Here is a 15277-nt window from a genome sequence, read left to right on the forward strand (position 1 = left end):
TAAGTGTAGCTAGGTCGGAACACACCGAGGTGGGCACAACTTAAGTGTAGCTAGGTCGGAAGCCTACCGTAAGCACATTTAGCTCTCAAACTACCAAGTGCTTAAGTCAGCACAGGCAGAAAGACGCAGCAATCCTGGGAAAGCAGGTGACCAAGGACCCCAGGGACAGAGAGGAAGTGACCTGTCATGGAGAGCTGTGAAGACAGGAACAATATTCCTGCCCCATCCTGCTCTCAGCTGAGCACTCGGGAGCAGGTGAGCACTGTCCTGACTTATATCTCAAACCACTTCTTATGCAGGGAAGGATGAGCTGGCCACTTCACAGTCAAAGCATCACAATGAAGACATTCAACAGGAAAGCTTGACCCACAACATCAGCCAAGATGATGCACGCCTAGTTCCCATTCCAAACTAGGCAAGTCCATGTCACCCTGACTGCAGGCCTCCTCTGCCCCAACCCCTGGGGATGGGCTTCCTGATCTACTCCAAACTCAGGCCAAGGACCTTTCAGGTATGCCACAGGAAGCGCTCTGGTGGCTGTGTGCGTGACTCAGGTGGACACTTGCTCACACAGGCCATGAAGGAAGCCAACACTGCTGCCATGACACCAGGAGGTGAGCTGCTCTACGGTGTACATGGAGCAGATCCCTCAGGTGTGCAGAGGACGGGGCTACGTAATGGCAAGATGCGGTGCAGGGCCAGGGACACAGCCACCCAGCTCCTGGATGCAGCCATGCTCTGCCCGGTCCCCCACCCAGGCTAGCAGCCAGCAGGAAGCACACAAGGAATGAGCTGTGTACACCCAGGCCTGCTGGCTCCTCGGCACCTGTCCGAGGTGGCACTGTTGCTGGTGATCTCTTCTCTCCGTAGCCCAGGTGCCAGCGGCTGTCAGAGCTCAAAGAGAGGGTTGTATTTCCTAATCTCCTGGAGCAGTCTTTCTTTGTCCTGGTTGGCAATGGCCAGTGCTTGTTTGGTGTCTGTAAGTTCTTGCAGTAGGGTAGGCGATTCTTTCTCCTGAAGGATAAATAGTTCACCATTAGGGAACACAGCAGCGTCTCCCTGAACCACCAACAAGGAGGGTGGACAGGGGAATGCGACAGAAGCACCAGCAGCGCAGGGGTTAAAGAACTCCCTCCATCTCCCAAGTGCCTGTTCTCTCTGAAGAGCCCATCAGCAACAGGGACAGGAACAGCTCACCTCTCAGGCCACCCCACCAGCTCCTGTGTCACCTCTTCCGGAAGCCGCTGTACACTACACGCGGCCTTTGGGACCCCGAGTCTGACTGCTTCACAGTTACAGCCCCCTAGATGCTTAGGAGGGGTTTCCGTCTGGTTAGGCCCTCACCTGGTGTCCCAAGCCCTGGCCTATGCGCGCCAGGAGCACCTGCTCTTCAGGGAGCGGAAGCCTCTCAGGTACTTCAGCCAGCGGTCTGTCCTGAGCAGGAGCAGGAGCTGGAGAGAGAACAACCAGTCTAACTGACAAATACCAGTCAGAGCCAGACAGCTTCCACTTGCTAACAGAGAAAGAGGCAGAGCAGAGAAGCCAAGAAGCCTGACTCACCACCAAGGTGAAACACACCGTCGTCACCACGCTTCAGCACAAGATTCTCCATTGCCAAAGTGATAGGGACAGGGCCAGGGGATGTTGGGTAGAGCGGAGGGATATCATCCTGCAGGGGGAGAGGGGGACCCCGTGACTTACCCACTCAGCCTGGGGCAGCACACACACAGACACACACACATAAGAGACACACACAGACATACATACTGCTACCACCCAGCTCGGGGCACTCTGGTGCCATCAATTCTCCAGATATTCTTTTGCTTTGTTTAAATTAACTTATTTATTATGCATGTATCTGAATTTATTATGGCTCTCCTGTGGAATTCAGAGGACAACTGTGGGAACAGGGTCTTACTTTCTCACAAATGAGTCCCGGAGATTGAACACGGCAGCAAGTGTGTCTACCCACTGAACCGTCTCGCCAGCTCACCCGTACACCTTATTCTTGAGCAGTGAGCACTTCACCAGCAGAGCCGTCTTCCACCTCACTGGAAGCTTTTACCTGCACTACCTTCTGGAAGCTACTGGCAGAGAGAGGAATCCGCCTCTCTTCACTTGCTCACACACTGTGGGATGGCATGGAAGACACTGCCGCTACAGAGCCTGGGTGAGCACGGCCCCCTCACCTTGAGAGTGACACTGCAGTCCTGGAGCTCAACCTGCATGGGGACGACCACCGGGATGTCCTCGTCCTCTAAGAAAGGCCCCAGACCATTGAGCACGGAGGTGAACAGCTCCAGGTCACAGCCTCGAAGTAAGAACCTCAGGAAGCCATTTTGTGTGGCCAGTGGGGAATGAACAGCTGCACCAGGCCCCACCTCAAAGCGCAGACCCACAGCAGGCCTGATGGGGCCAGTCTTCAGATTTGAGGGTTCCTGAAAGCTTGGACCTATGGGAAGAGAGCCGAGGGAAACATGGTAACCCAGGACAATCGTAAGCCCTACAGCCATGCCGAATACTCACGATGACCCTCCGCCAACATATGAACACCACCCCACCTCACAGGAGTGAACTGAGTTACAGAGAGTGACTTGCCCAAAGTTGCACTGTCATGTGTAGCAAAGGTACGGCTAAAGCCGGGCGAGCTAAGCCCATGAGCTTAGACTCTGTAAGAATGCCCCTCAAGGCGGAGGGGAGGGACAAGGCCTTGCTGTGAACTCTGAGGCACTCTGAGGACATGCGACTCCTGCACCCGGGTGGGCATCCTTTCCTTCTCTAATCCCTCCACACTCACATCTGCCACTCGTCCACGTTAATTTCCCCATAGCCATACAGAACCTCTTGGAGTTTACCTGAGGGACCAGTTTATGTGTACAACTGGAAAACACCGCTTAGAGAAGCTAAAGGACCCCACTCTAGTGACCTAGACTCAGTACCTAGTGGAGTCTCAGGGACAGAAAACCTAGGGAAACTCGAACATGTGCACCAGGAAAGAAGTACCTGGATGACCAGAGCACCTCTACCTCAAACAGGGACAGAGATGGCGTGGTGGCACTTGCCAGTGAGGGAAGACCTCAGGAGGCTCAGGAGGGGTGACCAGGAATTCCAGCCTGAGACAGAGTTAAGTCACAAGTCAGCATGAACTGCATAAATGAGACCTTGTCTACAACAACCAGGAATGAACAAGAGCGACAGAAACTCCTCCGTCACAAACAAGGTTTTGGTGGCAGCCGCAAGGCAAAGGAGAGGCTACTCCTGGTTAAGCCTGGAAGTAAGGATGGACAGCAGCCAGGGAGGGTGAAGTGCAGGGCGAGCTCCAGGAGGCCTGCTATAGATGGAGTGGGCAGAGATCTTCCCCCAATAGCTGCTAGAGAAAAGAGAACTGCGTGGCCCACAGCCGCTGCCCTCACTACACAGGGCCGGGCACTGGCTGAGCTGTCCCTCCTCGGGTACATCCCACTCTTCTGGAATGCTCATCACCCATACCTGGGCACTGTCCATGCAGAAACTGCCAGAGTCCCACGGTGCCCAGCTGCTGCAGGGCTAGCTCCTCTGCTTGCAAGGCTACGCTCAGGTCCTCACCGCGAACCTCAATCCCAAGCGACACTTGGTTCACCTTCAGGACAAGAACTGACACCTGCCATAAGAGATTCTCTTAGTTGTAAGTCCCAAGCTTTGTGCCTGGCAGAGACCCTACCCTCCGCACAAAGAAAGCAGGGCCACTGACCGAGTGCAGGACGAGGTCCCCGCTGGCTGACGCCGAGCTGTTGGTCTCTGGCAAGCCTTGGCCACCACTATCCAGAACGGGGCTCCCTTGAATGCCACTATCATCCAAGACGCTTGTCGTAGATCCTGGTGGGACAGACTCTGGGCCAGACTCTGCATGAAGAAGGCAATGCAAGAGTTAAACTCAGAAGTCAGAAAGATCTGTTCACACTCAACCTCTATCTAAAACCAGAACAACTCTGAAAACAAATGAAATAACCTGATGGACTTAAGGACTGTTGGTTTTTTCTAAGTGCAATACTGTATTTGGTCAAATTTAACAGAAGTCTAAACAGAAGCAACCTGTATGTCCTCTGGTAGTCAACAGATAATCAGCATACAGTACAGATATACAAAGAACAATTCAGGTAACAGATAATCAGCACACAGTATAGACATACAAAGAACAATATTTGGACTTGAAAGGAAAGAAAATTCTACACTACACACATTAAACCCTAGAGTCTTTTGTAGCAAGCAGACATGACAGCACATGCCTGGAATCAAGGACACAGGAAACCAAGGGAGGGTCACGAGCGGAGGCCAGCAGGGCCTACACAGTGATGACTCAAAAGCCAAAAGCAGACACTAAAGAGATGGCTCAGGGGTTAACAGCAGCGGCTGCTGCGGCAGAAGGCCTGCTTTAGTTCCCAGCGGCTAACAAGTGCCTGTGACTTCAGCTCCCGAGGCCTCTTTTGGCTTCTGAGGACACCTATACTTAAATGCACATGCCCATAAAGACAAAACATTAAGAATAAATATCTTTTTAAAACGCAAAAAAAAAAAAAAAAAAAAAAAAGGGAAAAACAGATGGAGAGAAAGAGGGAGAGAAAGAAAATGAAGGAAGAAAAAGAAGAGAAAGAAAAGACAGGAAGAAAAGAGAAAGGGAGAGAAAGAAAGAGAAACAGACAAACAAAGATAGATGTGAAGAGGGATTCCATCCCAGCAAAACGGGGCAATGTAAATCAGTCACAGCACAGATAGCAGCAGCTCTCCTCAGTAACAGTTCCCACATGACCCGGCCACCCCACTTTCAGCTACACTCAAAGGAACACAACAGTTATTCAAGGAACATGTGTACTGCCATGTTTACGGTAGCCATTCAATTCCCAAGTCACACAACCAACACGTGTCTGTTGTCCAGTGAATAACGAGAATGTGTGTGCACATGTGCAGGAGAACCTGTCACTAGAGCCAACAGGGGCAGAAGGCCACAAACCACACACCGTCACGTCTCGTGTGGTGGAGGAGACAAGCAGGCATGTCACAAACAGAGCGACAGTTACTGGGAACGAGTCAGTGGTGAGAATGTAGAGATGATGTTGGAGGGTACTACCGTTCTGCTGGACAGGAGAGCGACGGGGTGTGGGGGGTAACATGTTACCTCCTAGACACAGACATTACCCTTCCTCACTAACCAACAAAAGGCAAAGGAAGCCAGGAGGGGACCCAGGGGGTGACTCTGGCAGAACACTTGTCCAGCACGCCGGGAGCCCCGGTTAGAGCAGCACCAGCGATTGTAAATAATATCAGGAGGAAAGAGAAGACACAGACGTGCTCTTCAGATACTCTGAAGGGCTCATTTTAGAAGTTTCTATTTTGATAAGCTAAGAGCGTGTGTCTTCCAAAAGTGACCAATTTAATTGCTAAAAGTTAATCAACATATCGGGATGAAGGGCTGGAGAGATAGCCCAGCAGTTAAGAGCACTGACTGCGCTTCCAGAGGACCTGGGTTCAAGTCCCAGCAACCACATGGTGGCTCAACTCTTTTGTTTTTTGGGGGTTTTTTTGTTTTTTTTTTTGTTTTTGTTTTCAAGACAGGGTTTCTCTGTGTAGCCCTGGCTGTCCTGGAACTCATTCTGTAGACCAGGCTGGCCTCGAACTCAGAAATCCACCTGCCTCTGCCTCCCAAGTGCTGGGATTAAAGGCATGCGCCACCACTGCCCGGCAGGTGGCTCATATCTTAACTACAGTTCTAGGGAATCTGACACTCTCTTCTGGCCTTCATGGCCCTGTACACATGTTACACAGACATGCCTGAAGGCAAAACACCCATACATATATATATTTAAATGTAATCATTATATCAACAGACAAAAAACTTGAAGTTATTTTCCAACAATAAAATACACAGGCAAGGGCTGGACAAATTTCTGAGTTAGGAGCACTAGCTGATCTTCCAAAAGACCCAAGTTAGAAACCCAGCATCCTCACAGCGGCTCACAATGGTCCCTAACTCTAGTCCCAGGGCATCCAGCACACTCTTCTGGCCCTCAAGGGCACTAGGCATGCACATGGTATACTTACATACATTCAGGCAAAACAATCAAACATGTAAATCAATATAAACATTAATATAAAAATAATAAATATAAAAAAGAAAAAACTTTCAAATTTTAAGAAAACCACAGGCAAAACCAAGATCAGACAGCAAACGTGTGTCACTGACAGCAGACACAAAATGAACTCTGGTCAGCTGATCTCATAGCCTTAAGACTAAGACCTTATGTTAAGTATTAAACAGTGACCTGTAGGAGAGACAGGAGTGGTGATGTGTGCCTGTGACCCCAGCACTTGAGAGGCAGAAGAATAGGGACTTCAAGGCTAGCATGGATTACATGAGATATCCCCCACCCACCCTCATAAAAACCCCCAAATCTAAATATAAAAATAACCTAGGAAATGTGGAGATAAAGCAAGCCATAAAAAACAAATGTCCTACATTTTCTTACTTTTGTTTGGTTAGGAAAATGTCTGTTTTATTCTATCTCTGCTCCACCTGAATCCTGCTGGCGGGAGCATCAGCCAGAGAGAGCCCTCTCAGGATAATGCAACCGGGCTCCCACATACCAGACTCCAAGAGCATCACAAAGCTGTCACTGCCATCGCTGTCCACCGAAATCCGGTCTTCGGGGCCACCGCTGTCTAGTGAGACACCATCAAATGACTGCTGAGAGACTGTCCTCTTCATGGAGAAAAACCGGAGTCGGGCAGCACCTCCACTCACTGGGGCCACCACCCCCTCATCTGACTTAGCCATGGCCTCCCTGTGTTTAAAAAGAAAAAAAAAAATCAACAAGGCCCAGCAGCTCAGTGTGAACGCCTGTTTGTTCTCCACACCCCAACCCCCATCCTCAGGCCAATCCACTTCCCTAGTTCAGACAGGAAATGTGAACACACAGTAGCATCTGCCAATGGACTTTCTGAATCCCAGCTAGTATCATTAAATCTCAAGGTTATTCAGGGTCATGCCATCCACAGGAGAGGACAACTACCTACCACCCTGGTGGTAAGTGGTGCCCAAAGCCGCTTGCATTCACTCCAGAGTCTTTTGTGTGTGTGTGTGTGTGTGTGTGTGTGTGTGTGTGTGTGTGTGTGTTGGCACATGTGTATGTGCAGACACTGATGCATGGTTCCTGAGGCCAGAAGAGGCCGCCCGATCCCCTGGAACTGAGCTCCGGAAGGCTGAGCTGTCTGATCTGAGTCCTACAAGGGCAGCAACAGCTCTAACGGCTGAGCCATTTCTGCAGCCCCACTCTACCAGCCTTTACTCTGCTGCTCTGGGAGACGAGTGCAGGGTAGGGAAGCTGACACTAGTCTTTAATAAAATAGTAAGAATCATGTTACAGAGCGGCATGGTATGAGCCTCAACACGGTTTTGCCTTGCTGTGCCATTTCCTCGGTATGAAGTGGGTGTGGTATTAGTATGTGTCCCACAGGACTGCAGGAATTCAGTGGGTAAAGGCCTGGTACTAAAGGCATAACTGGCTGCTCTTCCAGAGGACCTGAGATCAAGTCCCAGCACCTATACAGTGGCTCACAACCATCTGTAAACCCAACCCCAGGATTTGATGCCCTGTTCTGGCCTTCTTGGGCACTGCACTCATATGCAGGTAAAAACATCCATATACAAAAATAAACAAATTTATTTAATACAAGAAGAAAAGAAGGAAGCTCTAACTCCTTGGCTGTGACACCATGGCCTGTGAGCCACCAAATGCCCCAGAAGAGGCTCCTCATGCTGCACTGTCCTTCCTATAACCACAGAAACTCACAGGAAAGCCCGCTGTTCCGCCCTTCTGACCACACCTCTGTGTCTTTCCTTAACCTGCTCTGTCTCTAACGCTGCACAGGGCCCACCTCAGAGTCTGAGCTCAGCCTGACTTTCCTTCTCCACCGCTCTAGACAGCAGCAGGGCTGCCACACAGAGAGTGCGAAGGCCGGCTCCTCTGTGGAGCAGGTGAGTCCGGGAGAACAGCCTCCCCTCACACAGCAGTTTCCTAGCCAGAAACTGAAAATACAAAGGTCTGTCTCATCATCAAATGTAACAAATGAATGACACGATAACTACCACAATAGTTATTACAGCAAAGTCAGGTGCAGTGGCGCACACCTGTAATGCCAAGACTCAAGAAGACGAGGCCAGAAGAAAGTTATGTGTAAATGTCTCACTGTTTCAGCACTAATAAAACTTTTTTTTCAATATAAAAAAATAAAGAAAGGAGGAAGTGGGTGAGCTCATTCCAGACAGCAGGACTATAGTAAGACACTTTCTTGTCTCAAAACACAAGCAAACACACACTGATTTGGGCTAGGAGTACAGCTTGGTGCTAACAGTCCTTACCTAACATTTGTTAGGCCTTGGTTTCTTTAGCAACAACAAGAACAAAATACAGATGCCCAACACAGCCTAATCTGTTTCAGTCACTGTGAGGCTACACCCTAACGAGCTACAGACGCTGACTGCAGCCTTCCCACTCTACAGCCCTTCTTCCTCTAAGAGTGCACACAGCAGGAAGCAGGGAGCAGGTCACAGCTGGAGGGAAAGCAGAGGCTTTTCCTCAGAAGGAGGCTGAGGAACACTCACTTGGCAGGAGGCAAGGACAACATCTTGTGCATGGTAGAGGTCATTCGATCTCTCCCCAAACTGAAGGCATCCTTCGTCAGGGACACAGCCTCCTTGGTGAGGTCCACGGTAGCGTGGAGAGCCTCTTTGGTGGCATCCTTGGTCATGTGAATAGCGCTGGACAACTCCCCCTCAATGCCCCTCAAGGGCGCCGGCTCGCCTTGTCCATTCAGAGCAGCATCCCCGTCCGCTGGCGACTTCGACACAACCGGTGAGCTGGCGGGCTGAGCTCTGCTCAGCCTCTTGGCCTGCAGAGACTCCACTGCCTCATGGCTCTTCCCTGCTGGCTGCTGTACCAGTGCAGCCGAGTCCTGCAGCTCTCCATCCCCGTGCAGCCGCTCCTGGGGCAGCTGCTCCTGGGACGCAGTCAGATTTTCGGCGCTGCTGTCCCTCAGGACCTTCTCGGGGCTTACTGGGCCCTGGTCTGAAGAGGCATCAGACTTCGGCTCCCGGTCCTCTGACGGTGACAGCTCTGAGTCTATGAGGCTGGTGGTGTCGGAGGCTGCAGAGTCAGCGTGCGCAGTCCCAGGGGCAGGATGCATGAGAAGAGCCACCTCAGCACTAGGGAAGAGAACTCCAATGCACACTGTCTGGTTCTGTAGGGGAGACCCAGCCATGGCCTCTGTGTCCTTGGTCAGCTGTTCCTGAAGACCCTGAAGCACCTCCTTGAGGCGCAGCAGGGCCAAGTACTGGTAGTGGTCGAGCCTCACTCTGACGTGGGCAGTGGAGTGTACAAGCACATGGACATCTGCCACATCCTCCAGCTCTGCCACGTGCCCTTTGTGGTCCACACCAGCATCACCGTCTCTCATCGCCTCTGGGATGTCTGGAGAGCCTGAGAGGCTCTTCAAGTCTCGCTCAGTCTTTGACCTCTGATGAGACACAGACTCAGGGCCAAGAGCTTCAGAGCGCACGGGACTGCCAAAGCTGGCTGACGGTTTTAACCTTCCCTCTGAGGCCAAAAGGAGCCGCCGGGCCTGGGCCTGCTGCCAGCGGAGAGGAAGGCAGGCCCAGATGGACAAGGGGAAGGGCGCCACAAAATTCAAGGTATGGCCTTTGACGTGTTCTGTGCCTTCAAAGTCCAAGGAGATCTGGGTGAAATGCAGGGACCACAGGTCCTGGGATGCTGCTGGCCTCTGAGGAGGGAGGGAGTTAGGCTGAGCCGGAAGGGACTCCATCTGGAAAGCGTGGTGCAGGAAGAGCATGTGCAGAAGGCTGAAGCCCCCTGGCACCTTGGGAAAGTGACCGTAGCTAGAACGAAAGAACTCCGTGGCAGCAAAACCCCGGAAGAGACTCTGGAGGTCTGGACAACCGCAGTTTGGGGCATGCCGGGTATTGGTGGCAACCATGCCTGACGTGGAGAAGACCAGTGCCTGGGGACGATGCGGCTTCGCCAGCTCTCTCGTCTCCAGTGGAAAGCTCACCTTCAGAGAGAACAGACACAGTTAAGGGCGTGCGAGCAAGCACATAGCGTCTGAAGCCCATTTCCTTGCTTCTGCCAAGTACACACAGCAGAACTATGTTCACAACCTTGGAGGGATTTAGCTGTGTCTGCCCACAAGTAAAAAAGTCCAGCTCTGTCCTACCTTCAACCAGAACGCATCCAGTCGGATGTCCAAGTGCTCATCCTTCCCCCGGGCATCTTCCAGCTTATAGATGGCTTTGAACTGCTCCAAGCTTCGGTATAAGTCTAGGCAAAAGAGGTTTCCCCACAGCAAGCTCACAGGATCCACGGTAAACGTCAGCCCATTTAACTGGATGTAGAGGTTGGGACAGGGCACTGGAAGCGGAGAAATCAGAGTGTCATGTACGAGGCAGCAGCCAGACTCTCACTGACCAGCTAAAGCTGCACTGTCACAACAGCAGAGACACGGCAGCCCTGGACTCGGCAGCCCTGGACTCGGCAGCCCTGGACACGGCAGCCCTGGACTCGGCCCGGCTCTCCTCCTTCTGCTTCTGAGGTGCCATCTCACATCCTCCAGGCTGACCCCACACTCACTGTGGAGCCATGGATGACCTCAAAAGACTATCAACTTCTGATCCTCCTGCCTCCGCCTCCCAGAGGGCTGAGATTTTAGGTGTGCATCTATCTCCACAGTTAATCATGCATTCCAGGCAAGCACTCGATCAACTGAGCCCTCACTCTAGGGCAGAGCTTTAACTTTAACAAAACTGACTTGTCACAAGTAAGACTCTACACAGCAGCCTCAATGCTGACAAAGGTGAAGAGCGTCATCAGAGGAAATGGCAGCGCAGCTTACCCGGAAGCTCCTGATTATCCGGGAAGTAATACTCGGTGAACTGTACGTGGATGGCAGCCACCTGAGGCGGGAGGTGGTGGCGTTTGCGGCTGCAGGAGAGCAGGGTGGACGGCTTCTTACTCGGCTGTCCGGCTGTGGACACCTAAGTAACCACGAATCACCGTGAGCCTGCGTCCTGCACCCAGAACACCTTGCGCCTCCACCCTCCTCCCCAGCCTTCCCTGAGGGGAGGCTCCCACACATGAAGCAGGCTTTCCCATGTGTTCTGCACCACCCCAAGCAGCTCTTCTGTTTGGTTTGGGTCTCACGTACCCAGTGCAAGCTGGTTTTCAGCAGGAGGTTGTAATACAACACTCTGAGAACATGCCAGGGCCATGCTCAGACGCCATGCTCAACAGCAAGTGGCCAAACTGAGTCTGTCTCCTCAGGAGTGAGGCCGGCAGGCCCTGCCTGGGCTCTACATCCTGATTCATGTTGTTCCTGAGCACCCCACACCCCGATGTCCCCACGTCCTCACCTGGTGGATGTCCAGGTCATCGACTCGTACAACCAGGCAGCTAGAGCGCAAGCGATTCCACGCTGGAGACCCAAAGGCAGCCTGTCGGCCCTGGGTCGGGCTTTTGTCAAGAGGGATCTTCCCAGGACTAGAGAAAGAATCTAAATAAAAAGGGAAAGGGAAAGAAGCAGATACACCCATTGCTCAGATACACCCATTGCTCATTATTAATAAAACTGAGAAAGTAGAACCCAGGGTCAGTAACGGCATGAAGCAGCAAAGGGAGCCCAAACCTCCCTGGTGGGAACTCGGTGACAGGCTGCCGAAGCTCGAGACAATGCTACGGACAAAAGAGAAGGGCTCCAGAAGAAAAGCACGCAGGGCACACTAGGAGCAGCTGGGCAGACAGACAGTGCTTCATCTCCGCCAGCTATTTAAAGCCAGTCAGCAAAGAGCTGAGCAACTGGGCTCTTCAGGGTTCTAAAACCTGCCTGCTTTCCTCCGGAAGGGAGGGTCTACCCCCAGCTGCCACGGTGGCTTCACAGTGCTCTCCTCACACAGCTTCTCCAGCCGACTCTGAAACTCTGTCACCAGCTGCTTGGCCCAGTGGCCTCGGGTCTCCATGGCCTCACAGTGCCGCACCCAGTGTTTGCAGCTGTCACCTGTAGGAGGAAAAGGAACACGACTTCAGCCCAAGACCACAGCCCAGTGCCCCAGTGACTTCTTCCTGACAGGAGAGTCAAAATTCAGCATTACATCCAACCGCAGTTCAGAGTTGCCCGGGATGAGAAGAAGATGTGTTGAGAGCACCATGCTCTTCCCAGCCCCGCATGCAGGGCTCTCTCAGTAAGGGAATGAGAGCAGCTGTGCAGACGTCATCTTAGAAAGATTGCAAGCACCCCTAAGCACACACAGCAATGTCAAGCACCCTTCTGCTGGCTGGTCAGGTCTGAACTCAGAATCTGTCCTTACAGCTGGGGCCATGCTGAACAGGTAAGTTTCTCTAACCTGCCCGGTGGAAGGGGTAGTAGTCAAACGCCATCTTGCGGAAGGTGAGTTGCATGGCACCACCCGTGAGTCTGTTTGCAGAGACACCTGGGAGAGAAAGGCACAGGTGAACAGCGCTGGAGGAACAGAGAAAGCCAAGCCTCACCCAAACCCCAAGGAGCCCTCTGGGGAGCTGAACCCTGATCCTCTTACAAGAGTAACCAGTGTTCTTAACTGACAGCCCTTATCTGTCCATTATACACACTAAAACGAATATAAAGATTCCTGTGTTCAACTCATGGATAAGGAACAATAATGACTTTTAAACTAGCTACTTTAAAGCTACTAGTGCTAAACTTACATCTAAACCTGTAGTCACTGACACTGCTTGGGGGATTTTTGTTGCTGTTTAGGGAGGCTCTCATGGATCCCAGGCTAGCCTCATGCTGCCCATAGCTAAATGTGACCTTGAACTCCTGATCCTCCTGCCTCCACCTCCCAACTGCTCCAATTATAACCTGCACAACTACAACAGAGTGTTCTTTTTATGTGGAAGAGGGATGTTCTTGAGACTGGGTCTTGCCATGTGGCACAAGCTGGCCTCAGACTCATGGCAGTACTTGTGCCACAGCCTCCAGAGCAATAGGATCCCATGTGGGTCACACCACCAGCAAGGGCACTGTGTGGCCTTGGCTGGCCTCAGACTCAAGGGACCCATCCAGGATTAAAGACATTCACCACCACAAGGCCCTAAGCAGCACTGGGAAGAGACTACTACACAAAAATAGTTGTTCTGATAACCACTTCCTCTGATGATGATAACATGGAAAAGCCATGTCTACACCTCGTGTGTAGGTGGAGTTACTTGAGGATCGAGGAGGAGCCAACTACACAGGAATGCTGCTGGGTGGAAAAAGACAAAAAGCCAGGCACATTCCTTCCCCTGACGGCGAGGCCTGGTCTCATCACTAGAGCCAGATACACAGCAAATGCAGTCTACAGTGAGGGGAGTAAAGCAAGACAAAGGGCCGTCCCGTGTGAGCACAGGAAACGGCAAGCAAGCGAGTGAACAGGGAAGGGACAGCGGCCGGGGGAAGCAGGGAGTCAAAACCAAACTCCAGGTCCCCTGAGCCTGGAGCATCTCACTGGAGCCTGACTGTGCGGTAAACGAGGACAGACTGACTTCACTCTCTTCCTACATGTGGACAGCCAAAGAGGGTAAGCAAAAGGTTATTGGCTTCCGCAGGGATCATAAAGAAAAAAGTCAATCGTTCTGAGTAAATATAAATACACATGTATGACACTATTTTAAGTGCCACTAACATAACATAACCTCTCTACACATAAATACAGTATATGTAACTGGGGGAGATACTGAGACAGGGTTTCTCTGTGTAGCCTGAGCTGGCCTTGAACTCATGGAGATCCGACTGCCTCTGCCTCTGCTGGGATTAAAGCTGTGTGCCACCACATTTGACTATCACAACACAGTATTAAAACGACTCAACTCTGAACCTTCTGGTCTGAGCGGAGCTGGGGGGAGAACATGTGTCTGTTCTGGATGCACACAAGGTCTGTGTTCAATCCTCAGTTCTAAAGAAGAGAGAAATCTGAAAACTCTGAGGTCTCCTATAACTCAATCTATTTTTCCTAAAAATCTCGCCAGTGGTTCCGCACCTCTGGCAAACACCAGCATTTGGAGACTTGGGGATGACAAGGGTCATGCTGGCTGGGCTCGGTCTGTGAAGCTCTCCATCTGTGTGGTGGGAAAAGGGCCTGTCGTGTGTCTTGTGTGACAGCTGGCTCCAGCATGCTCTAAAGGCTGGAGAGCTCTCCCTTGTGCCAACACAGAGCTACCACCAGAGCGCTGGGTACCAAGCCATGCCTGAAGAGCCTTCATCCGAGGCTCTGCCCAGGACCAACAGTGATGTGTGAGCAGCCAGGCGCAGGCCTCTGCGTACCTGGCTCTCGGGACTGGCTGTCATCACAGATGTGCAGGTCCAGGCGGGAGATGAGGAGGTGGTAGGAAGATTCCTTCACGTCAAACTTCTCAAAATACTGGCTGAGGCGACTGCTGCTGCTGTTGCCCTGGCTGCCACTGAACGCCTGGGCCCAGGTCTGCTGGGCACTGGGGGCGGGTGGAGTGATCTACATGTGACAGAGACAAGGATGTCCATCAGGGGCTGGAGAGGGGCCTCACTGGTTGACAGCACTGGCTGCTCTAGCCAGGGTGATGGCCAGCACCCACGGGGCGGCTCACACCTGTCTGTGAGTACTCCTGTGGCCACCACTCCAGTTCCAAAGGGATCCAATACCCTCATATTAACAAGCATGCAGGCAAAACCAATGTACATACAATAATAATAATAAAGTATAAGGAAAGAAAGGAAGGAAAAAGACAGGCAGGCAGACATGCAGACATGCAGACAGACAGACAGACGTCAACTCCAGGCTCTGAGAGGCTTCTTTTGATGCTTTCTGTAAGCTTAGTCCATATGGATAAAACCACTATTTAACAGCACCCCTTCCACCTCATAACTGCTGTCTAGTCTCTCACTGAGCACGCCCCTGAGAAAGCAACTCAGACCCCAACAGCCCACCCACACCGAGTCTAGCAACTGTGTCCTCAGGCCTGAGTCAGGCTCAGTCAGCTCCTCTAGAGCGTCCTTGCTAAGTGCGCAGTCGTGGGTGATGTTCTCAGAGCACGGGGTTTACCTGTTACAGCATCTAGAAGCAACTTGTCAACTGTCTATCCTCTAAGAGGTGCCAAGTCCCGAGGGTAGTGTCATGCCTCTTCCTCCCTCTAGAGGTTAGCACCCCATCTGACACACAGGGGAGCCCAGTGAGCAGAGACCAGCA

At 51.9% G+C, this 15277-nt stretch overlaps 1 protein-coding gene across 1 annotated transcript in view; it reads right to left on the reverse strand.

Moving 5' to 3' along the window:
* Positions 1-9: 9 nt before the first annotated feature.
* The window catches only part of Uhrf1bp1 (UHRF1 binding protein 1), a 41464-nt gene continuing 26196 nt past the window's right edge, over positions 10-15277 (reverse strand). The window contains exons 8-21 of the mRNA XM_028777086.1: positions 14380-14566; positions 12440-12526; positions 11923-12093; positions 11453-11592; positions 10936-11077; positions 10261-10454; positions 8636-10098; positions 6619-6815; positions 3731-3882; positions 3490-3640; positions 2190-2452; positions 1561-1669; positions 1345-1451; positions 10-1014 (exon numbers count right to left, since the gene is read on the reverse strand). Of these exons, the coding sequence (XP_028632919.1) occupies positions 889-1014; positions 1345-1451; positions 1561-1669; positions 2190-2452; positions 3490-3640; positions 3731-3882; positions 6619-6815; positions 8636-10098; positions 10261-10454; positions 10936-11077; positions 11453-11592; positions 11923-12093; positions 12440-12526; positions 14380-14566 (3489 nt within the window). The 3' untranslated portion in view covers positions 10-888. The remainder of the gene's footprint in view (positions 1015-1344; positions 1452-1560; positions 1670-2189; positions 2453-3489; positions 3641-3730; positions 3883-6618; positions 6816-8635; positions 10099-10260; positions 10455-10935; positions 11078-11452; positions 11593-11922; positions 12094-12439; positions 12527-14379; positions 14567-15277) is intronic.

This window comes from Grammomys surdaster, unplaced genomic scaffold (genome assembly GCF_004785775.1).
Source record: "Grammomys surdaster isolate TR1022 unplaced genomic scaffold, NIH_TR_1.0 277, whole genome shotgun sequence".
Taxonomy (NCBI): Eukaryota; Metazoa; Chordata; class Mammalia; order Rodentia; family Muridae; genus Grammomys; species Grammomys surdaster.